Source organism: Parambassis ranga, chromosome 12, assembly GCF_900634625.1.
Source record: "Parambassis ranga chromosome 12, fParRan2.1, whole genome shotgun sequence".
Classification (NCBI taxonomy): Eukaryota; Metazoa; Chordata; class Actinopteri; family Ambassidae; genus Parambassis; species Parambassis ranga.
In genome coordinates this window covers 9,227,472-9,250,006 of record NC_041032.1, presented here as the reverse complement: position 1 = coordinate 9,250,006, position 22,535 = coordinate 9,227,472, and the positions used below count along the sequence as shown (strand labels likewise).

At 40.9% G+C, this 22,535-nt stretch overlaps 2 protein-coding genes across 4 annotated transcripts in view; both read right to left on the bottom strand.

The window, feature by feature from the left end:
• wdr70 (WD repeat domain 70) overlaps positions 1 to 3,112 on the bottom strand; it is a 30,378-nt gene extending 27,266 nt beyond the window's left edge. The window contains exons 1-7 of the mRNA XM_028418371.1: positions 3,051 to 3,112; positions 2,502 to 2,555; positions 2,326 to 2,409; positions 2,151 to 2,253; positions 1,836 to 2,034; positions 1,244 to 1,303; positions 912 to 1,045 (exon numbers count right to left, since the gene is read on the bottom strand). Coding sequence (XP_028274172.1) covers positions 912 to 1,045; positions 1,244 to 1,303; positions 1,836 to 2,034; positions 2,151 to 2,253; positions 2,326 to 2,409; positions 2,502 to 2,555; positions 3,051 to 3,105 — 689 coding nt within the window. The 5' untranslated portion in view covers positions 3,106 to 3,112. The remainder of the gene's footprint in view (positions 1 to 911; positions 1,046 to 1,243; positions 1,304 to 1,835; positions 2,035 to 2,150; positions 2,254 to 2,325; positions 2,410 to 2,501; positions 2,556 to 3,050) is intronic.
• A 1,177-nt stretch (positions 3,113 to 4,289) lies between these two features.
• On the bottom strand, positions 4,290 to 20,410 carry cplane1 (ciliogenesis and planar polarity effector 1). 3 transcript variants are annotated; one of them, XM_028418305.1, is made up of 50 exons: positions 20,278 to 20,410; positions 19,794 to 19,930; positions 19,548 to 19,683; positions 19,348 to 19,467; positions 18,886 to 19,118; positions 18,695 to 18,798; positions 18,466 to 18,622; positions 18,263 to 18,366; positions 17,907 to 18,089; positions 17,551 to 17,800; positions 17,043 to 17,243; positions 16,165 to 16,940; positions 15,902 to 16,092; positions 15,620 to 15,700; positions 15,376 to 15,531; positions 15,093 to 15,260; positions 14,786 to 15,017; positions 14,535 to 14,671; positions 14,234 to 14,451; positions 13,988 to 14,152; positions 13,742 to 13,889; positions 13,544 to 13,653; positions 13,315 to 13,461; positions 13,119 to 13,230; positions 12,623 to 12,938; positions 11,457 to 12,542; positions 11,170 to 11,309; positions 11,009 to 11,085; positions 10,862 to 10,926; positions 10,439 to 10,706; positions 10,010 to 10,357; positions 9,276 to 9,932; positions 9,036 to 9,199; positions 8,878 to 8,962; positions 8,704 to 8,773; positions 8,440 to 8,574; positions 8,206 to 8,274; positions 8,041 to 8,111; positions 7,656 to 7,878; positions 7,285 to 7,547; positions 7,052 to 7,151; positions 6,759 to 6,923; positions 6,526 to 6,568; positions 6,284 to 6,415; positions 6,034 to 6,214; positions 5,886 to 5,941; positions 5,608 to 5,745; positions 5,162 to 5,304; positions 4,810 to 5,078; positions 4,290 to 4,658 (listed from the first exon to the last, which is right to left on the bottom strand). In XM_028418305.1, exons 2-50 carry the CDS (start codon positions 19,872 to 19,874, stop codon positions 4,503 to 4,505), a joined length of 9,630 nt encoding a protein of 3,209 aa, XP_028274106.1. In that variant the 5' UTR covers positions 19,875 to 19,930; positions 20,278 to 20,410; the 3' UTR covers positions 4,290 to 4,502. The 3 variants fall into 3 exon arrangements, with proteins under 3 accessions (XP_028274106.1, XP_028274109.1, XP_028274108.1); XM_028418308.1 differs by having other exon boundaries at positions 12,623 to 12,935; XM_028418307.1 differs by having other exon boundaries at positions 15,093 to 15,257.
• Between the last annotated feature and the right edge of the window lie 2,125 nt (positions 20,411 to 22,535).

The window sequence follows — 22,535 nt, the reverse complement described above, 5'->3', positions numbered from 1 at the left end:
TTCTTCCTTCAGGCAGCATGACAAAGCATGCCCAACATCTGATGTACACCTGGTGATAGGTATCTGTAATCTTTAAGAAGCAACAAATAAACAGACTAAACTATAATGAGTGTAATCACATACTTAAGCTGTGGAAGCTGTTCCACACATATTGTACATATTACAGTTGTCTGTTCTTACATGAATGGTCTGAAAACAAACCTTGAAACAATAAAGGCTTTTTTATACTACGGTAGTCTAAAAGATGTGTCTGAATTAGATTATTAAGAAACTTCAAAGAAATATCATTAAATAGCATTAACGCAGCAGGGGAGAAGACAAAAGGCAAAGAAACTTCACTTGGTAAAGAAAGCGAGGTTAGCGTCATTGCTGTTTTTAAAATAGAAATTATGGGAGTTAGGAATATTTGGAGGTTCACTAAATAACACCAAATCATCAAATTCCTGATTGTATTAATTTAAGTAGGCTCAAAAGTTTCCTTTTTGGGGCAGGAAAGAGGAAGAGTGGACCTCAACAGCCCAGCTTGTTAGTAAACCAAACAGGCTACTGGATGACATTGTAATCAAATTAAATGTAGCGTGAATTTTTGTTAATAAGGGGAGGCCTGCTCCAGCTCAGTCCACTGGTTCCCAATGCCGAAAAAAGAATTTGATCTTTGATGATGGCTTCGGTGAAACGCAGAATAAACACACATGCTCACACACAAACACAGCTATATCCCAACCATCTGCTCCTGAAAGCCTCATTTTGCATGAAAACAAGGGATGTCACAGAGTTAACACAAGGCTCAATGAAGCTCGACAAGTGTGTGTATGTGTGTGTGTGTCTACACTAAATGTGGTCGGCATACTGGATGTTTGCATGAAACTAATTAAACATATGTCAAGCAACTGTGTTGATGTTCCCCGTACCTCTCACAAGGCTGCAGGGTTCTGAAGGCCTGCAGAGCCTGGTCCATTCCAGCAAAATCCCAGAACCGCACATCAAAATCATATCCACCACTCACTAGACGGGCTCCAGAGGGGTCTAAGCCAAGAGCTGATACCTGAAGAGACAATCACCTTATTTAAAATTAAAAGGCAATTTTAAACAAGTGCATGCATAATCAGACGGTCAGGTGTCGGCATAATATGAAAAAAACTGTGTTGCTGATTATTTGTTAAACACAGAGTGTACATACACAAACCTTTATGGAGGTAAATAAAAAAATCAGAGTTGTTAGTGCTGAAATTGAGAACCTTACTGTCTTGGTGCCATGCTGCAGAGTGATCTCATGAGAGCCTGGAATTCTTTTTACTGGGTTCTGTTTCCAAAAGTAGACATAAAAATATGTGAAATTAAATAAAACACATGAAGATAGCGCTAAATCAGGCCTGTAGCTATATTGTAGCATTACCTTAACATTTGAAAGATGAGATCTGTTCAAAAATTTTTTTCAACACTTAAGAAACTCTAAGACTAAAACTTTACTCTCAACACCCTTTTTAGTAAAAATAATTTGTATCAGTTTGTGTTGGGACACTAACCAGTGAATATTTTTTTGTCTTGTGCTGCCATCTTGTGGTGGGATTTTATAACAGCCCCACAACACAGAGCTAGCTGGTGTTGTCAATTGCCTTTCCACTGAAGTAAATATGACATGTCGCAGTAAGGAATTTACAGTAATAAGTACTAAAACTGCTGATGGCTCAATATCATTTCTCTTTTTCAGTTTCTGGGTTTTGATATTGTGAATGCAGTCTCACAGTCTCACAGTTACTGGCTTATACATCACAATAAAACAGATATCTGAGAAAACATTTCAGAAAAAAGGAAATTCAGATTTTTTTCCATACATCATCATCGTCGTCATCATTATCCTCCTCCTGTTCATCGTCATCGCTGTGAGCTGTGCTACCCATGTAACCTGGCGGAAGAGGTGGCCCAACAAGCTCATCATCATCATCCTCTGGGGCTGGGTGTTGAGGAGGCACTGGGGGTCCAATAACCTCTGAGTCAGAATCACTGTCACTGCTGCTCTCACTATCACGAACTCTAAAAAAAAAAACAGAAAAACATTGTCAGACAAAACAAAACAAGAAAAGGAGACAGTGAACTTGTTGACAGTCTACGCAAACTGAAACACGATAGTCATTCTGCCCACTGCCTACCTGGAAGAAGCTGCTGCAGATTTGCCTCTCTGACTGTGGAGTGGTGGTTTGACTGACTTAGAGCTTTCCCCCTCCTCCTCGTCCATCTGCTTCTCCCTCTCCTCTGAGGATGTAACAAATACAGTTTACACTCATGATTACTATAAAGGCTTATCATCATGGTCGTCAAACCTACCTAATACATGGTGACTCCTCTCAATGGCTGTTCTCCGGGTTTGTTCAAAGATGGCCTCAAGATCAAATGTGCGGGCTTTCTTGCCTGAAAGGCACAAACACATCATATTTCATTTTTTAATGGTTCTATTACATGAGAACTAAAATATCGACTTCTGCCTACTAAACTGTACATACCAAAACCAGAAAATCCCATGATTGATCCAATGTCTCCATCGCCACTTACATTGCCTGATAACAAAAGAGTATGGTGTTTATTGTTATTCGCAATTTGGTGCATTAATGATTTATTACAAAATCATGTTACAACTTATGAAAAAGGTTATGACCCTTGAAGACAGCCTTTATTGCAACATGTCATCATAACTGTTAGGTAAAGAACTGTTACAAATGCTAAGCTTTATTAGCTAATAACATTGTATGGATTCATATGAATTAAGACGAACCAGTTTAGCTCTTGTAGAGAAGCAGACTCGTTGTTATTTATGATCATTTCTATTACAAATAAACGTGTGACTGGGCTGCTTAATGGTAGAAAATATTTATTAGGCTAACAAATATGCTAGCAGAAACAGGACTCACGCTTGTTTCTTTTTAAGTGGCTTGAGGTTAAATGAGTTCATGACAGCTGATAAGTGACCAGCAGCCTTGGAATCGGACATATAAGTCGAGATAAATTATAGTAATGCAAAACGTATAGACACATAAACAGCAAAATCATTTTACCTTCGTCTACTTTTTTGGGATCCATGTTTTCAAACGCGAACGTAACCTTTGACATCCGGAAGTTCTTCTTCTTTGTGTCCTTTTTCCGCCGCAGCGCCACCCGCTGGTTTGTCACTTACAAGAAAACAAAAATTGACCTTCCTTTTAGTAGTTTGAATGCAACGCAATCAAACTTTAGATATTTTACATATGTATTAGTTTGATTGCAAAGCAATTAGATATTCTACATATTTATTGTTTTTAATTAGTTTGAATGCCGTTTCTAGGCAATCAAACTATTGTTCTTCACCCTCTTTCTTCTTCTTCTCCTCCTTATTCTTCTGTACGTTTTTTGGCGCAGCGTATCTTCAGCAGACATTGACCGATTTCAGCCATTCAACTATCAAAATGTTCATCTCACAGAGGACATTCCGGGTCAATTTCATTTTTTTTTTTTAAATTTCAGTGTAATTTTTAACATGGGAGTCTATGAGAGAGCCCTTCAATGAGGGTCATCTGCTAAATGTATCTCCTACAAATTTCAAGCTACAGATTCCATTTTAGTCTTAAAACGCTCATTAGATGCTGCTCTATCAAAGTTGTATTCAGAATTTTCTAATTCCAAATCGTTTCCGCAAGCAAGGCTCTCAAAGTTGGAGTGGTTTTTGAGGTCTCCTCTGCTGTTACCATGGTGACAGGCTGACACACAGAGGCATACAAAGCTCTGAATTGCTCTGATTCTCCAGCAATTCAGAGCAATCCTTGACATCAGCATTCAAAGCAATGCTTCAACTGCAGCAATCAAATTTGCATTTTCTTCAGGAAATGCCTTTCTAGTTTTTTTTACTGCAGGCCAATGATGAGATTTGCTGAAAATTGCACCCTCGCTTGTGTTGCCCTGCAGACAGTCTGGGATAAAATGAGGTTAGGTTACCACAGTATGATGTACGGTAGTCTGTCTGTGATCAGAAGGAATTTCAGGTAGGTACCACTCACCTGGTTTATTTTAGCAGGGGGGTGCAAATCTCTGCAGGCCCAAAATGAGCCCTGCTGAATATTGCATCTGAACTTTTTGATACATATCCACATCTACATCACTTAATAAGTCATAAACTTCTTAATGGCTTAAAACTTCTGTATATTTAATGATTAAGACAGTTAGTACAAGTATAAAATCTAATAAAACCTGACACATTCAAACAAATGACACAGCTACAAAAGACAAATCACATGATAAATTAAAATCATGAAATTGCTTACATTACTTACATCAGATGTAATTTATTATAGACCTACTTTATTAACAAATATACTTTTATGATATTTAATATCACTGTTGAAGATATTTAATTATGTAAACTATAATTTCTATTATCGCAGTTGATTTAAAGCATATAAAACAGGCACTTATGGTATATTTTTTCCTGATGGTGATATATCATCAAGTGTCAACATGGCATTGCTTATTCAAGCTCAGTCTTCCTCGCTGGCCACTATCCTTTCAATAGCTGCCCAGTCTATTTTGCTGAGGTTGCTACTGCCACACTCAGACAGATTGTCTATCCACTCCATGCCTGAAACATCCACTGTGGCACCATAATCCTGTGCTTCTGAAAGTCCGGCCAAAACCTGGGAAATGTACAACAAAGTATGAACATATAATCTGTGAGAAATTTGCATTACTTACATGGACGTTTTATCTATGTTATATATAAAGACATTCAAAATAATTGTTTCCAGCAACTATGAAGTAAAATCGACTGAAAAAAGCTTCTTTTACCATGTCTGAGTCTTCTTGGTCTTGTAGTCTACTAAATTGTGACCGTTCCACCTTTCTCTTTTCCACCCGTGCCTGCTCCGTGCGGATCCCTCTTCCTGCAGCAGTCCTTCCTGGAAAACCTCCATCCAATTCTTTCTCTGTCTTTCTCTTGTTTTCAACATGCCGTTCCTCACTATGGATGACCATGTGATGTTTAGTTTTGCTCTTTACGTCAGTGAGCATACCACGTCTGGTCACCTGAGACAGGCGGTCCCCTGGCAAAAAGGTCACTAAAACATGAAATTAAATTATAGTTAACTGAGTATATTTTTTTTTACAAGCACAGAATAAATTTAGTCTAATATCATGATACCTGGTCTATGTAGTCCCAGTCTCCTGCGGTAATCCTCTGAAGACAGTCCCTGTAGTTCAGCAGACTGAGGACGAATCTGTGGCACAGCTTGTCCTGACTGCAACTTGAGACTTTTTTTATCGTTGTCAGATACAAAGTAAGATCTAAGGAGAGAATATTACCACCATTAGCATGTAAGCTCATATCAAATCTCATCTGTAACCTGAACATCAACAAGGAAGCCAGGAATTATGTGAAGAGCCAAAGGCAAATTAGACAATCCACAGGAGAACAGTGGCAAAATCTTCAAGATTATGAGACAAACTACAGCATATGCCAGTTACTTTGAGTGACTTTTTAATTTTTAATTCTGATTAGTGTGGAGTAATTAATGATTTATTCAAATGCTAGACACAGTTGTTATTTAATGAGAAGTATCCTGGTCGAATTACTGTTGGAGAAGATACCTGTGAGGACTGCCAGGGGGTGGAGCAGAAAGAGACCGAGTGGGCACTGGAGTAAGTCCAGTTTGTGAAGTGAGAAAGTCACTGGCTAAAGCGCATGCCTCAAGGGTCCTTTGGTTGTATTGCTCCAGAAGAGTAAACCTAATAAGTTCAAATGAAAAGTACAGTTAACACATGCACTTGCATATCTAGAATAGAATAGAATAGAATTTACTTTATTAATCCCTTTGGGAAGGTCCCTTAGGGAACTTGGGGCACAGAGGATGTAGCCAGGTACATACTTTTCTTTTTCCTCTCTGGTTTTCCCAATCGGTGCTCGATTTCTGTTTTTAGATTTCTGCAGAACAACAATTTGGATCAAATGTTAAAAAAAACTACAACATAAAATCAAAGGCAATAAACTGCAGTAAAAAGGCAACCATTTCTCACCAATGTTGGAGAGATTGTGAATGGTTTGCACTCCCTCTCTCTCAGATTCTCTCTTTGTTTTTGATAAGCAGCCAGTCTCTCTCTCTGCTTCCTCCTCATCCAGATCCTCAGTTCCCGCCGCTCATCCTCCGAACGGACACGTTTCTGCGACATCCAGCTACTTTGTGCCTGGTCTGGCCTGCTGTGGGTCATATTACTTTACAGTGAGCTGTTGCCATTGAAAGTCGCTCATTTTTAGTGGATACAATACCTGCTCTGGTGTGCAGTATGTGAAGTGGAGAAATCCAGTTCCGTTGAAGATAAATACCCTTCCTTTACCAACTCGTCTAAGATTTCCACTGTATCAGATAGCCCAGACTGACCCAGATTCTCATTTGTCCACCTAGAGATCCACAGGTAGAGGGCAGAATATTGTAAAATATAAGACAGACAAGCACAGCATGTAAAAAAAAAAATAACACCTAGAACAGAACAAAGACTGCTCAAACTTACGCATATGATGTCCTGTGTGGTTCATTAAACTCATCTCTCATTCCTATAGACAAAAATGTAAAATTTTACATTGACTGAATCTAACTGAATATACAGTTAATAAGAGCACCACAGTAGGAACACAGGGGAATCTATTCTCCATCACACATCACTTAATGCATTTTAAATGCAGTTGTCTAGAAACCTGCTTTTTAAGTATATTTTATTATGAAATAAATAAATTGCATCTTTACTTGGTGGAGAGTGGAGACAGGAAGGACCAGCTCTGTGACTTGGAGGAGAAGTAGAATAATTAAATGAAAGCCCTTTTGCTGTTTGCCAGGAGTCATTTTGAAACTCTTCTTCTTCTTGACTTTCCTCTTCTTCTTCACAGTCCAGATCAGATCTCGATGTCCATGCTATAACGGGGAATATTACTTAATTAGATTCATTTGTTCTTTCCTCTGACATTGATAGACCTAAAATGAATTCAGAATACAATGTAATGGCGCATATTTCAGTGCAGACAAATCCTTTTCGACCCTACCTTTCTGTGGCACAGACAGTCTGACAGTTTTTTTTACTGTTGTGGTAGTCTTCACATTAGAAGGCTTGTCGGTGGTGAGCTTTTCAATTGTGTTCACCAGCTACACAAAGAGAAAGCAGGACAAATAAAGAATAATTATATAAATATAACTGATAATTTGTAAATAATTTGTATAATTGTAAACTCTTTTGACAATCAAAATATGAGGATGAGTTAAGAAGGGCCTTGTGTACCATCCTGGAGTTAGAGAAATCTTTCTCCAGATCATCTGCAATCTTCTGCAAAGCAGCTAATTGTACGTCAAGGTCTGACAGGCGGGAGGAGAACCAGACTGTAGGAAGAGAGGAGGAGTCCCTTTGGGGTACAACACTTTGGTTTTTTATGGCTCGACAGATCTCATAGTCAGACTGATCAACCGCCACACTGTGGCATGGAGTGTTTCTCTCTGAAACTCCGTGCTCAGTATCACTGCATAAAGGATTCTCGTTTTGGATGTCTAGGATACACAAAGATATTTGGATGAGGATTAGGTCATACCAGCAGTGCTTTAATTCAACAGAGTCAACAAAGGGATGATTGTATTCAGTGTAGAATTCATGCTGACCTGTGCTGAGTTTCAGGAGATCTTTCTGAATGGGATCTGCTGTTTGTGGATCAGCAGGAGCACCCCTGATGGCAGAAATTGCAAGAACATGAAGCTGAGCAGATGTAGGTAAAGAAGGACAGATGGAGGGAATGTCTTGTGGTTCTGGACTGGGATCCGGCAACACATGCTGCATCATGTCCTCTAGATCTAAAACGCTTAAAAACTGCCGACCACTGGGATCCTTGCAAGACAAAGACAATGAACAAATAAAAATCTGTTAATAATCTATCTATTTGCCAGAGTACTATTAAAATGGTGTTGCCAATGATGCCAAATGTGTAATCTATATATTGTATTGAATCACATTTGGTGCAGAGTACACCTTGTGCATCTCTACTCTTACCAGAATCCGCTCTAATTCCGGTCGAGTCGCCTCAGTGTCTGCAGCTTCTTCATTATACATCTGTAAATATGCTATATGGTGAAAGCACACAGTGAAAGAGAGTTAAAACTTCAAAAAGCATTGTCTCCATTCTTTTATCTTTTCTACAATTTCACATCAACTTACACTTAGGGCTACTGGCCATGACAGAGGCCTTGGCAGACACAGCTTTGTCCACAAGCAAGGGAGGAGAAGCTGAAAGAAAAACAACATGCTACCCATTCAGTGTGTTGTGTTTTCATGAAAAGCAGGCAACATGTCAAAAAGATGACACAAACATATCTCATATAGCTACATACAACTGTTTAATAACATTACAACTATGGAAACCATAAAACGAATCACTTCTCTGATGCTCACCGGGGTCTGTGTTGGTGTAAGCGTCATGGCAATCTGGGGCTCGTTTGCATGTGGAAGCAAAGGCGTGCAGTTCAGCAGAGGTAGATATGGCCTTGTTCAACAATTTCTGACCAGACAGCAAAGAGTCAGAGAATCCTGGGAAATAGAGGACAGCCAATTATAGTTAACAAATAAAACTGTGGCTAAGGAGACATTCAAATTACACAGGTCCCTTACAGACATCTAGGAGTATAATGGCCATCCATATATGCATTGTGTAATCACCTGTAATGTCATGTTCTGGGATGATTTCTTCAGCAAGGTCAGCCTGATTACTTACAGGCACATCTTCAGGCTAAACACATATGAACATATGACATTTCATGTGAAACATAAAAATAACAGTGGTGAAAAATAAAAATTAATATTTGTAAGAACCAATTGATAACACTGGTCTACCTCTTGTGCAGGGATGATAGACTCATTTGGTCTGAATGTGACCTCTGTTTTTCTTGCCTTCTCAGTTTTCTCTCTCCTCTTCTGCCTATGATTAACAGAAATAGAGCAAATTAATACACACTGAGAAAAAAGGATGCCAAACAAGAATATAGGATTACCTCTTGCTGGATTTCATGCTGGACAGAGCCCCTCTAGTGCTTTCAGAGGATGGGTCAACTCGAAGCTGCTGCAGCTGAGCATCTTCTGCATTCATTGACCTAGTCAACTCTTCCATGGAGATGAGGCGGGTCATTTGGGGTGAACGAGCTGCCACAGGCATCACCTATGACAAAGAATGGTATATAAATAAATAAAACAGAATTAAGTTGTACCAAATTTATGAAGCAGCAGATGCTTACCATTTTGTGTCCGGGGTAAATATGTAGAAGCTTAATCACAGGTGCTTCTCCCATTGGAGCTGCAATCACATTGGAGGGTGTGGAGGAAGATGCTAAAGGTATTTTGGGGAATGTGATCATGTTTTGTGGAACAGGCTGAATGTGCAATAGGCGGAGGTCCTGCATTGGTGTGTGAGCTGGTAAGGCAGGAGGAAGGGAGGACTGGTGACCTCTGGACTGCTCTGATGACCACATATGGGGTTGAGAGTTCCTGGGAGGTGGACGATCATGTGAAGGCTTAAAACTGAGCTGTCTTTTTGGAACTGAAGGAAGTTTCTCCACATCTGTCTTCCTTGAGGTGGTTTGTTCATTGTGTGTAAATTTGTGCTGATATGGCTCTGGAGTTGCCATGTGGAGTGTATTTTGAGCTGGTGGATAGTTCAGTGCACTCTGATTGTGCAACAGAGGGTGGTGGAGCTGAAGTAACTTCAGGCTCTTAACCTGCAGAGCCGAGTCATTTTGTACACTACCATTATAGAGTGGTAACATGGGTGTACTGGGAACAGCATGACTGGGGTCAGTTGTGGTCAACAGGCCCTGGGAGGAAGGGATTAACCTCCTGCTCTCCATTAACTGTGTTCCTGGTGACTCTGCCTGGACGGAGAGAGGCTGCATTTCCTGAAGAAAAGACAAGCTGTGAGCTCATTAACCAAAAAGACAATCAGTTACAACTGGTATGACCATTTTAGCAATACCTGGTAATTTACACCAGCACCACTGGCACTGGCAGGTAAACTTGCTGTTTGACACTGGCCAGTTGTTGAAGTGATTTTCACTGAGCTCTGCATGGTGGGCTGGCCCGCAGTCGTACAGGCAGGATTTTGACTGAATTGGGTGTTGTGGGCTCGTGCATTTGGCACAAATGCATGTGTTTGTTGTCCTGCAGAGAATGATGGTTGAGCGGATAAGGCAGGGATGAAATTGGTATTAAAAGATGATGGCACATTGATGTCACACTGTGCCACAGATGAGTTTTGCTGGGCATGTTGGAGGCTGGAAAATGAAGCTCCCAAAACTTCCCCCAGACTCATGTAGTTGATATGCTGCAATGACATAATACAGCTAGTTATCATAAATAAATAAAATCATATTTTTTTTTCCAGTTTTGGTCTGTCTGTTCTTACCTGAACCAATCTGAGTAAGTCTTCACCCAGACGCTGTCTGATCTGTGGCATTTGAATCGACGGCTGGTTGTGGGGCGAGGAATCCGTAGTGGCTGCAGCAGCTGAGGAGTTTTGTGGCTGAGGACTTGGAGGATTTACAGTTGTGTTGGGGGGCAGATCGGACGTTGATTCAGAAAGTTCTGTGTGAGCTGTAGCTTCAGGAAGAATGTGGGAAGGTGTAGGTTTTGGAAGGTGTGGCAGAGAATGAGGACTTCCAGCGCAACTGGGACTTAAATACAAAAAAAACAACATTTCAGCCACAATGTTTTATGTTTATCTGACTTTTCCACCAGCAAACTGAGCTGGGTCTGTAATCACCTTGTAATTCATACAGTGGCTAGACTTTTGGTTAGACAGTTAAGATGAGATTATTTGCAAACTTACAGAGACTCAAAACTGGACACATCTTCAGCTTGCTCTGAATAATCAAGGTCTGCAAGTTTTAAACTCTAGAAAAGCAAAGAAAAAATTAGTTTCGTTTGACTGGATAACTGGATAACAGAGAAGTTTTCAGAGACATGCAATACTAACAGTTTCAGATGTGTGACTGTTGTTTCCATTGGTGACAGAGGATGACTCTTCCAAAACCTCACTGTCACTATCTTTGCCTGCAAATATGAATGAAATCAGTTAATATTATTTGTTTTATTTTGTCTGCCTTACAGCAACTTTGATGGCAGAACATGACATACCTTCTTTTTCGGGTGTAACATCTAAGTCACCAAGAGAAATGGACTGTCTCTGCTCAGCATCATAGGTTTGTTGATCCTGGTCAACAGAGAGAGGTGTCCTGTGAAATGTCAGCTCTTCTGGTTCATCTGTACAAGTACCACTGCAAGAAAACAATTCCCATTTATTTACACTGACCACACACAGCTCATTTTCATTTATACAGACCACAATTTATCTCTCAAAGACCAGATTTCATTTGGCTACCTACATTGTTACATTGTATCATTATGACATGTGGGGGACTCACATGGATATTTCTCCTTGTAGATTTTGATTGAGGCCAGTGATGGGAGTGTTGGCTGATCCTGGGTAGCCAGTATCAACACTGCTTTCTCTTTCCACTCCAGGTTGCAGCACAGGAGCTACAGTCCACTGCATTTCTGGAACTTGGATGGGGACATTGTAGCAGCCAGTTCCAAGTAGAGCTGTGTACTTACACTCCAGCAACCTGAGGGAAGTGAGGACTGCAGGTGCTGAAGCTTTGACGCGAATCACTACTCCTTCGTCAGCGTTTCCCCAAACTCTACCTGCTTTATCTTTTATCTTTTTACCATGATGTTGCAGTAGTGCCCTCCTATTTGCCCAGCGTACCATCCACTCCAGCAGCCTGCCAAGCTCTGGAAAATCAGAATCTAATTTAGGATCCAGGCCCTGCTGAAGTTCAGTCACAGCTTCCACAGACACTTGAGAGGCAAATAAGAAGCTCCCTGCTGGCTGCTCCGTGGTAAAGCCACCTCGATCAGTTGTTTGAGAACAAAAAGGAACTCCCTTCACACTTTGATCTAAAGCCACATTGCTTCGATGTCGGAGGCCAAACAAACCTTGTTGCCTAATAGATCTCTGTCCAGGATAACAGCTGGCAGAAAAGGCAGGCTTAGATATGGATACTTCACTCCAGATGGGGGAAGTGTGCAGCTCAGGTGTTGTACCTTCTTTCAAAGGTTTGAAGCAACAGCCAGCTCTGAACACTGGCAGGTCATTGCAGAAGTGTTTTCTTGGTGAGTGGTTTCCATCTCTTTGGCGACGATGTATAGTAGTGAGAACATCAAATGTGAGAGAATGCAACTCTCTTTTCCTCAGCTCTGAGCTGAAGCCCTTCAGTAAAGGAAGTTCACTGCTTGAGTCTCTTTCACCAGTGCTATCCTTCTCTAGCACATAGCTGAGGAAAAGCTCCAGGAAGTTTAGATACTCCTCATCTTCCAGTTCAAATTCCCAAGTGCCGACTACCGGTAGCAAGCGCTGCTCATTCTCTTTTGCATTGCCTTGGTGATCCTCCTCTTGAATGACACTTTTAATCTTAATGGCACTCTTCTTCACATGTTCTTTTTTGCCCCTAAAAAAGAACAGCACAGATCACAAAATGCGCCCAGATACATGAGGATAATGGTAGTGCTGCGATTTCTTACAATGTACCTGTTTTCAGCTCTGCACTGCTGTTCAGGTGAGATAGCCTCCAATGTGTTCTCTGCTGTTTCTCCATCACTGCACAATGGAGGGAGCCCACAGTCAGTTAAGGTGCTGGCGCTCAGACTTGTACCGAGTGAAAGTTGCCTCAGCATGGCCATCCCATGTTTGCTTCCCCTGTCTTCATCTTCCTCTTCTTTTTCCCACAAGTGAAGCACAGGGGGGCCCAAGTGCCTCTGCAAACGAGCCAGATGTTTCCTTCTTTGCCTCAATTTGTCTTGAATTAGAAGCATCATCAGCTCATTTGCCTCTTCTTTTTCCTCTTCTTGGGAAGAGATGAAAAGATGCGAAGAGAGCATACATTTTACATGCATCATATCAAACCAACACAAAATCCAATTTCATTACTTTCTCTAACCGATCAAAATTTAATTACCTATAATAAAAAAGGCAACTTTATTAAAATAATATCTAAATCTTGAGTAATGAACAGAAGTGTTTGTACCAAGGACAGTGCATTGTACCAGCCTCTGCCGCAGCGAGTTATACTTTTCTCTCAAAGGGACTCTGACTGACTCTTCCTCCTTTGGGAAGGCTCGTACCAGCATGTCCGCCACCTAAGAGGAATAAAAAATGTACTCTCTTAAAAACAGTCCATTTTACCATGATACACAATGCCTAAGTGGGCAAGAAAATGTTACCAAAGACACAGGGGGCAGTTCAGAGACAAGGCTGAGCAGTATGTCCTGAAGGATTTCTTCAGCATTGAGGAAGCGGGCAAAAGGCAGAAAACGGCAGGCCCACTGGATGGCCTTAACACAGGCAGAATTAACTTCTGAATCACTAGTCTTTTGTGGGACACAAACACACATGAAAAGTCAGTGAGCAATGATTATTGCATGTTGACATACCACACACTTAAACAAATACCTGTTCATCTATACCACGCTGTCTGGCAGCCTGATACTTCCTGCAATGAATGGAGAGCTGGTCCCTAACATGAAGCATCCAGCATAAAGCACACAGCTCCCTGAAACAGACTTAAGGCAGAAATATACTTCATGTTAAGCACAATCTGAAATCACAACGATCAATTATGGTAATTATTTATGGTGAATGAAAGCTTACAAATAGTCTGGATAGTGTCACCGTCCAAGTGACCGTCTTTGTTAGGGCCCCGTCTGAAAAATCCACTACGGGTGACAAACCTCAGCAATCCCTCTGGAAAAGCTTTTTCCTCTTCAGCAACTGATGCATAAGCATATTTCTTCTTGATCTGAAAACAACATAAGATATTTAAAATGACCTCCTAACAAAGTAATTAACTAGTAACTCTGATAGAAACATCCTTATACATGTAAAGAACTGTTGCACCTTGTGTAGTAGGTGTCTGGCACGGCGCAGATGGCTGATGTACCACTGAGCAGCAGGATGGCAACAATGACCGGACCTCAGAAGTAACAGTAACCTTTGGAGAACCCCAGACACTTTGTGTCGACAGACAACTTCAGCAAATTGTCCTGTTGTTCCTAACCGGTCCTAAATATGAGACACAGACAACATTTAAGGACAGAATTTATGTTAAGTGTGCTATATGTAAAAGTTGATCTAGTACTCTACCTGAGTATTTGGAGAGGGCTGCGGGCAATAAAGAGGTGGGGAAGGCAGATACAGTCCTGTGGGCACCAAGGTAGGCAGAGAAGAGCACAGCTCTTTAGCTGTGTCCAGCAAGGAAGACAAAGGTGAAGTCATGACATTCACTCCTGCCATGACTGAAGCCTTCAGAATCTCCTGTATAGAAACCTGTAACAAGTCCCAGTCTTCTCCTTCCAACAGATCTAGAAAGAGGAGTAAAAAACACAGAGATTAAAATCAAAAGCATGCATTGGGAATCATCTTATGGTTTTTACGTCTTACTAACCTGTAAAGCTTTTGTCGCCATTAATATCTGTGTACATCTGGGAATCAGCCTTGTTGGCAAGAAGACACTCCAACTCAGACAGAAAAATGCTTTCTGGTTCTAAATCCTTCAGCATATGGAGCTCTCTCCTCCTGAGCCTGTCATAAAAGATATACAATTACATACATTAACAAAATCTGATGTAATATAGTTATAGCAGCAAAGTAACCCACACAATCATCTGCTTGTTGGTTTTATAACTTCAAACTGACCGAGTGAAGTTAAGATGGTCACTGCAGTAACTGGTATAGGCCAGGCTCAGAGACACTGCTGACTTCCAGTCCCCCAGGTGATAAGCCAACCACACAGTCTCAGGAAGCAGACCCCCTATTAACAGCAGATCCTGGGCATAGTCCACTGTCCATACTTCTGACAGATGCTGCTGTCGAATTGCTTTTGCCACCTCTACCTGGCACAGCAGAACTAAACGGCCTACACCAGGAGCTAAAAAAGACAATCACATGGCAGGATTACTGCTAGAATCACCTAATTAACTTCACTTGAAAGTTTTGAACGCACCATGGGGTAGATGAAGTGGAGGTAGGACTGCCACATTGTGAGGGGGTAAGATGTGGAGCGGCTGGTTGGTGAAATAAGAGGCCATGAATCTCCCCAGAGTCTGAACCACTGCATAGGCTGTGTCACTGTGAAGATCCATCGGCAGCCATGGGCAGGGAAGAGAATCTGCTGTAGGGAAATAGATAACATAGATAACAGTGACTAATTTGTGAATATAATTGCCCTATGAAATCATGGCAGCTCCAATACCTCAAAGACTAAGGAGTTATTGACCACAGCTGACCTGTTTGGTTGTCCCTCTGGCCTCCGACCCTGTGAAGTAGTAACTGTGCCATGTGGTCCCCCAATTCCTGGGCTTCTCTCAGCTGATACTGAGATAACAGACTGTATAGCAATGCCAGACAAAGCCTAGTCTCCTGGAAGACACTACGATCACAACCTAATGGAATTATGAAATAATAATTTAATGAACATGACCATGACCAGTGGGGTAGTTTAATGTAAAAACCAGAAGCAATGATTCTTACTGTTGTTTCTCTCTTGACAAATCTGTAACCGCCACACATCTGCACTTTTTGGGTACGAGCCACACAAGAAAAGATGTTCACCTAGGAGGATGGACATAAGACATGTTTCTTCAATCAAAACTACATGTAAGTTAATCTGCTGAGTGAAAATTAGTAAATAAAATGTTACCACTCCTGAGCCCATGGCTCATTTTGTCCATCACCTTTTACACATAAAATCAATTGAGGCCATGTTTGGTTTAGTTCTTTTTATCCAATATATTAACTGCCACTGTTTCAGACCTGGGTAACTCAGCAGTGCAGCACCGTCCTCTAGCCTTCCCCCTGTAGCCTGCAGAGCAGTCTGGATCTGGGACATGATGACAGATATCTGTTGTTCTTCCTCCTCCCAGCCATCATAGCCTTTTAAGTGTTTAAGTTCTTCCATATACTGCAGGGTTATGTTGTATACTAGCTGCCACACTCCCAACAACCTGGCAAAAAAACAGAAAATTATGACCCTTGTGAAACTTGTATGTAATTATTTCATTGCTAAGGCTAGTTACCTGCTGGAAGGTCGCTGGGGAACAGGAAGACCAGGCTGTTCAAAACTGGAATTTGTCTCCCTTTCAAACTGTAGCAGAGGCACATTGTATACATCTGATGACCAGAGCTGTGGTGGCTGGGAAGAAGATTCCTTGTCTGCAGAGGACCAGACATTTCTTTGCTGCATACTATAAGTATGGTCAAGAGAATCAGAGACCATATGCAGGATAAGCACCACTCTGGAGAGACTTTGAGATGATAAGTGACTGGTGTGGTAAGAGTTGGGAGAAGGAGTCAGCAAAAGGCGCACTATCAGTTTAGTGAACTCCACCACCAGCCCCAGGCAATGTGGTCCATCTGGGTGAATGCCGTCCCAGGGCAGGAAGGACAGAATAGCTTGGATGAGGTTCAGGATGCAATCAGAAATTGAACATTTCTTTTCTCCTTTTTGGACCACAGAGCTGGTGTTCAAATGTAGTAAAGCAGCAAACTGCACCACATAGCAGAGAGTGTGCTTAAGCAAAAGAGCTCTTTGGTCCACAGCTTTTCCAAGAGACATGCCAAAAGCCCAGGCTGTGAGTAGCTTGCTCTGGAGCTTTTCAAGTTTACAGTGATGAAGAGCTTTCCTCCCCCTTTCAACAAAGTCTTTTTCAAAATAAGAGCCAGGTGCTGTGTCAGTGTATGTATCCAGGGCATGGAGTGTATCATACATTGAAGCAAACTCCAAGCGTCCACCATCTTCCATGTGAGAACCAGCAGGAGGTCCATCTACCTCAGACTCATCTTCAAAGAAAGACTAGAAAACCACACAGAATTGATACAGTTGTAAAGTTGTGTTCTTTATACAGAGTCTAAAGCTACAGTAACTATTATATTATTATAATATTATTTGACTAACCTGTATGCTTTCAAGCACCTCTTTGGTACTACCGAATGTCCGCTGGTCCCTCAGGAAAGTTGGCAAAGTGAATTCATCTACAGGTGCTGTAACTGTAGAGTTTGTTGTGTTGGGCCCATGCGTAACAGTTGAGGTGAGGTCCTGTAAGCCACTGTCCAAATTCAAGCAAGATACTGACTCCAGCCATGCACTCAAATGAATCTGAAAATGAAAATAATTTAGTAAGTCATATTATAAGGTAGAGCCTCACGTCAACAAGGGTTGAGGCTTAGTATAAACCACCATCCTACATGAATAGAATAGAATGCCTTTTATTGTCACTACACAAGTACAATGAGATTAAAGCCGTCAGCCATTACAGTGCAAAAAAAGCAATATATAAAAAAGATATATACATATATGTACTATATACAGTATTCAAGTATAAGATATTACACATTATACATTGTCAATTATAAATATATTGCACATGTTGTGTATTAACTTTAAGAAGTTCCAGGCTATTTACCTGTGATTTATCCAGAATCCGGCTGGCCTTCTCAATATTCTTACTTGCATCTTTTAGAAGTGTTCTCAGAAGGAGGGCAGGAGAATGCCTGTCTAATACCCTCATAACTGTAGCCATGTAACCATCAGACACAATGAGATACAACAATCGTGGATGCCAGGTCACAGAATATCGTTGCCTCATGACATCTCGCACAGACATGCTGGAACTGGGTGGAGAGGCCTCTCCTTTTCCAGCAGATATTGGTGGCCTGCATTTGTTGGAAAACAGAAGAATATCCAAGATTGATAGAACATTATGTTTCAAACTAGATTTATACAATATTCATGTGTAGGGCTATTCAAATTGAGGTATACCTGTAGGTGACAAGAGGGTGCAGAGGCAAGAAGTGAGCAGGCCCAAAGTCAACATTGCAACCAGAGCTTGTTAGAGTAAGAAGGCCACCAAGGCGAGGCAGCATAAGAAGGGAGCCTCTCTTCAACATACAGGCCAAGAAAAGACCTCCAGGTGACCAGCTAACACTGCCCACCCAATAGGATCTGAAAAAAGGAGATTAAAAAAATAAAACATACAAGAACATAAACAAGAATGTTTAGATGTGATTTGCAGCACTATTAATTTCTTGTTTGCTTCATGTGCTATGTGTGTGGACTACCGTAATAGACCAAATGCGGCACAACATGTGTTCCCATATTCATTTCTGAATACTGACCTTATATATCTAGAAGGAATTTCCATTTTCTTGCTTCCACATCCTCCAAGGCCACTTGATACAGTGACAAAGTTCTGTGTGCTCACAAAGAGGACCTGTGTGTCCTGCATTCCAAAACAGGAAACACACACACACACATTCACATTTTAACAGATCAATGGAGCTAATTATGAATTGAGTGAAGAAACAGGCCAGGTGCTCACCTTAGGCTTTCTCTGGTTTAGGACAATGGCTAAGATGCAGCCATCAGGGGAGAAGGCAAGCACCAAGGCCCCTCTGGACTTTACTGGTTGGCAGGGCGGGGTGAGACGAGACATGGGATATGTCTTAGTGGCCCACTGTATGCTGTATCCCACATGACTAAGAGCAAAAATACTCACTGTTATAATAACCAGTAGGAGGTCTGACTATTATATAGAGATGTTTACTCACTCAGCTCTCTCATGGGCTTCCTTCCATTGAATTTTAAGGCAGGTGACAATGATGTTTTTACCAGACGTAAAGACAAATGCTGATAAGCAGGCATCACCCATGACCTGGGGGAGTTTGAAGACAGATACAATAAGATCTATAAGAAATAGAGAGCTGGACTATAAAATTCTACCATGGCAGCACAAATATACCTCTGTCTTAACAAAGATGGAATGCTGGACTGCTTCTTTGTCTTGTAAAGAAGGCAGAACTGTATCTGCAAGGGGTTCTATATGCGCCCATAGTCCCTTGACTGGTCCATCTCTCAGTCCTGTCAAATCCTTTACATCCACACACTCCCACAGGAACACCTGCCCTGTGACAGCTACCAGGAGCACATGCATCCCATCCCATGAAACCTGGAGAGACAACTTTGTGGAATTCCCTGCGGAAAACATTTATTAAAATGCAAGCACAAACAATTAGTATAGGGCTAATGTTTGTACAGGCAAAGGTACAGGTGCAACAAGGCATTGCAGTGCATGCATGATAATCAAATGTCAAACTGATCAATATAAAATCAATGAGTTTTGTCTAATTTCAGACTGTATTTCTGCCCTCTAGTCATGCATTTCAAAATAATACTTGCATTAATGTTTTTATTCCTTACATACCTTGGGCTGCATCAATTATCTGAACTACTTCTGGCACTGCTCCAGCAGTCTTCAGGAGATCTTTGTCCCTGTTCCACAGAAACAGTTCCCCAGAGAGCAAAAGTCCACAGAGCCACATACCTGAAGGAACATGGCACAAAGTGAGCAGAGCTCACACAGTATTCTGTTACAGTATTCTTATGCTTACACATAAAACTCACCATTTTGGGACGAGGCCATTGTCACCACGCTGTTGAGCAAAGGATGGAGTTTAGGAGTCCTCTTTTTGGTGCGACCAGACACCATGTTTATTTCACTGATCCGTTTGTCATCTAACAGAAACACTGACTCCTTTTCCTATAATAAAGGATGACTGTAATCTTTATCTGTTCTCACGAAATGTTAAAATAGTTTTACTTAAAAAAACATGATAAAGATGTGTCTGAAACATCTTAAACTGCCCTCACCTGTCCAAGCCAGCAGAATCGCGGCCAAGGTTTCTTCCGTTTGATGCTGGATGACAAGACAACCTCCAACTTCAGCTCCATGTTTAGACAAAAGCATCAGGTCTTCCCTGTGGTTATGCATTCAGTCGACACAGCAACTAGTAAATAGAAACAAATGATATAATGCAATGAAAAGACGAGAAGGAGAAGTAACAACATTCTTTTGTGCCATATAACCCCACCGATTTATGACGTACTTGGCTGCTGACGCATTTCGTGTAGTAATATGTAGTTAAATTATAAGTTTACAGCAGTGCTTGACTTTTACTAACAACGTTACAATGTTATATTATTAACTTGAGACAGCCACAAACGCAAAAACATTGCAACAGTTTACCATGTCTGTTACCTAGCATTAGCTACCTAGCTAATTCTGGTAAACACACGGAAGATGGACCCGTAAAAAGCCTCACCTCCGTATTACAACCACATTCACTGTACTCACGGGTTTTCTTAACATCAGACGGTTGGGAGAATGTTGATATAAAGAAGGTATTTGATGTTATACATTGGATAATGGTAAAATATTTCGAAACTCCCTCCCCTTTATTCGGCAGAATTGTTTCCCATGATCCTCCGCTCCGGGGAAGCGTCTGCGCGTTGCCGTAGGAACGCTTTGGTGACGCCGATGAAGTTTCTCAGTCATGCAGGTCGTATTCATTCAGAAAGTTAAAGCAAGGCGTCTGGGCATGTAGAGTGTGGGATGCAACAATGTGTAAACCGTATGTGAAATATAGACGAAGCCCACATATATATACAGCGAGAAATACATAATATGGATATAAATAAATATATATGGAAATAAGCACATGCTTGCTGTTATATTGACTGTTGTCCATATGTGTTTAGCCAGCTGATGAGAAATATTAAAAAACACACATTTAATAAATCGAAATTTTGAATGCAATCAGTATGCATTTACTTCCATTAATAATAGACCACCTTTAAGCTTTGATTTACTAATGCAGTTCTTCCTGCATGGATGTACTGTATACATCATTTTTGAGAACATCAGCATGGCATCTGCATGTTTCTATCCAGTCTGTTTAATCAGTGACAAACTATTCAAGGAGTTACATATAAAATAAAGATCATTTACAACAACACAAAATTGATTGAAAACATCCTCATCCATCACCAGAGTAAGGATGTGTCACAAATGCTTAGCTTGAAACAGAGATAAACAGATTAAATTAGGCGCGAACATGCACATCTTTCAATCAAAACTGTGTAAGGGAGGGTTTCATTTACTGTTTGACATAAATGGTGACTTTTTCTGGATTAACTAGACTGCCATAGTTGTATCCACTGTAGGCTATTGAGTGTCAGCAGAGACAACTGCAAACAGCAACTGAAGATATAAAATATGGATGAAAGAAATATAGATATTTGTGTTAATTTTTGTTAATTAATTTTTGTTAATTAATGTTGTTAATTTAAAGTGACATTCAGCCTAATTCAGGGCAAACTAAATGTAATAATATAAGATGATAATGTTAGATTATACTTTCTGCAGCAGAGTGCATAGTTTAAGCATAATTTCTAATACATAAATCAAACCAGAATTTACAGCTGTTGTACAAGCACTATTTAGCCAGCAGATGGCCACATACAACAGGGATGAGTACACTACATGTAGCCAGCACATCTTGTGTTGTGTTTGAGTTCATAAAGCCAGATCTGACCAGAGCAGAAAAGATCCCTGTGCAGATAACCAGTGGCGTAAGAGGCTTTTTGTACTTTGTCTCTCAGCTACTGCAGATATCTCTCCACAAGGTCAAGGAACTATTAACTGAATGTTTGTGTGCAGCATAAGTGATCATCTTCACCATTAACATGCTTTGGGTTGTGCCAGCCCTTAAGCAATAAAGTCCCTTATTGGCTTGTTACAGAGAGTTATTAGGTTTGCCCCCGGGCCCCTGCTGGTATTTAATTACCCTTGCACTCTTTCCTTTTCATCATGATGGAGATGACGGCTGCCATTGCCAATAGGTGAAAGCGGAGACTTCACCAGACCTTAATTGGTTCATTTGCCTCTGCCTGCCAGGCGCAGATGGAGCTCTTTATTACTGTCACTGCCAGGTTCATTCTGCTCTGACTAAGACAGTCCTAAGAGGGAGGGTTTGACATCCTATGAGGACATGATGACATGGCCGAAGTGAAATCAGTATGAAATATGAAGAAACCAGTTGTTTCAGCCAAACATGCTGTTCTGCTGTCACCAACTTGCTATAATGTAGCGCAAGTATGTAAAAATACAGTATATCCTCATGTAATCTACACAACAGACCACAGAATTACACATGGAGAAATCTCCTCTATAATTACTGTTTATTTGAACATGGCTGCTCTCTCAATAAGTCATGCCAGTGGCAGTTGTTTGGTTAGGATTTTTGAGTGATCTTTTTGCAAGCTGAGCAATTATTCATGTTTTGCACTTGCTAAAAAGTAAACTCCTTTTAGTTCCAATTTAACAGTGAGTGAACAACTTCCCCAGCTATATCTTCACTGTTCAATACAGTGACAGGAGTTGGCATGGTAACCTCATTTGCCATCTGCAGGCCTCATTCATACTGAAAAATGACACTCAGGGAGCTGTCAAGAAACAATTCAATATTCCTCAGCAACAGCGGGTCAGAGTATGTCAGCTGTAAATCTTGGCGTGCATTCGGCTGTCTTTCCTAAAAGATAACAAATGATGTG

Excerpts from the sequence above, each read along its gene's own strand:
- cplane1 (XM_028418305.1), bottom strand. The coding sequence starts at position 19,874 with ATGGAGCTGAAGTTGGAGGTTGTCTTGTCATCCAGCATCAAACGGAAG. Across the intron at positions 19,468-19,547 it reads AATGGCCTCGTCCCAAAATG|GTATGTGGCTCTGTGGACTT; the intron begins GTGAGTTTTATG and ends ATGTTCCTTCAG. Across the intron at positions 18,090-18,262 it reads ATTCCTTCTAGATATATAAG|ATCCTATTGGGTGGGCAGTG; the intron begins GTCAGTATTCAG and ends TCCTTTTTTCAG.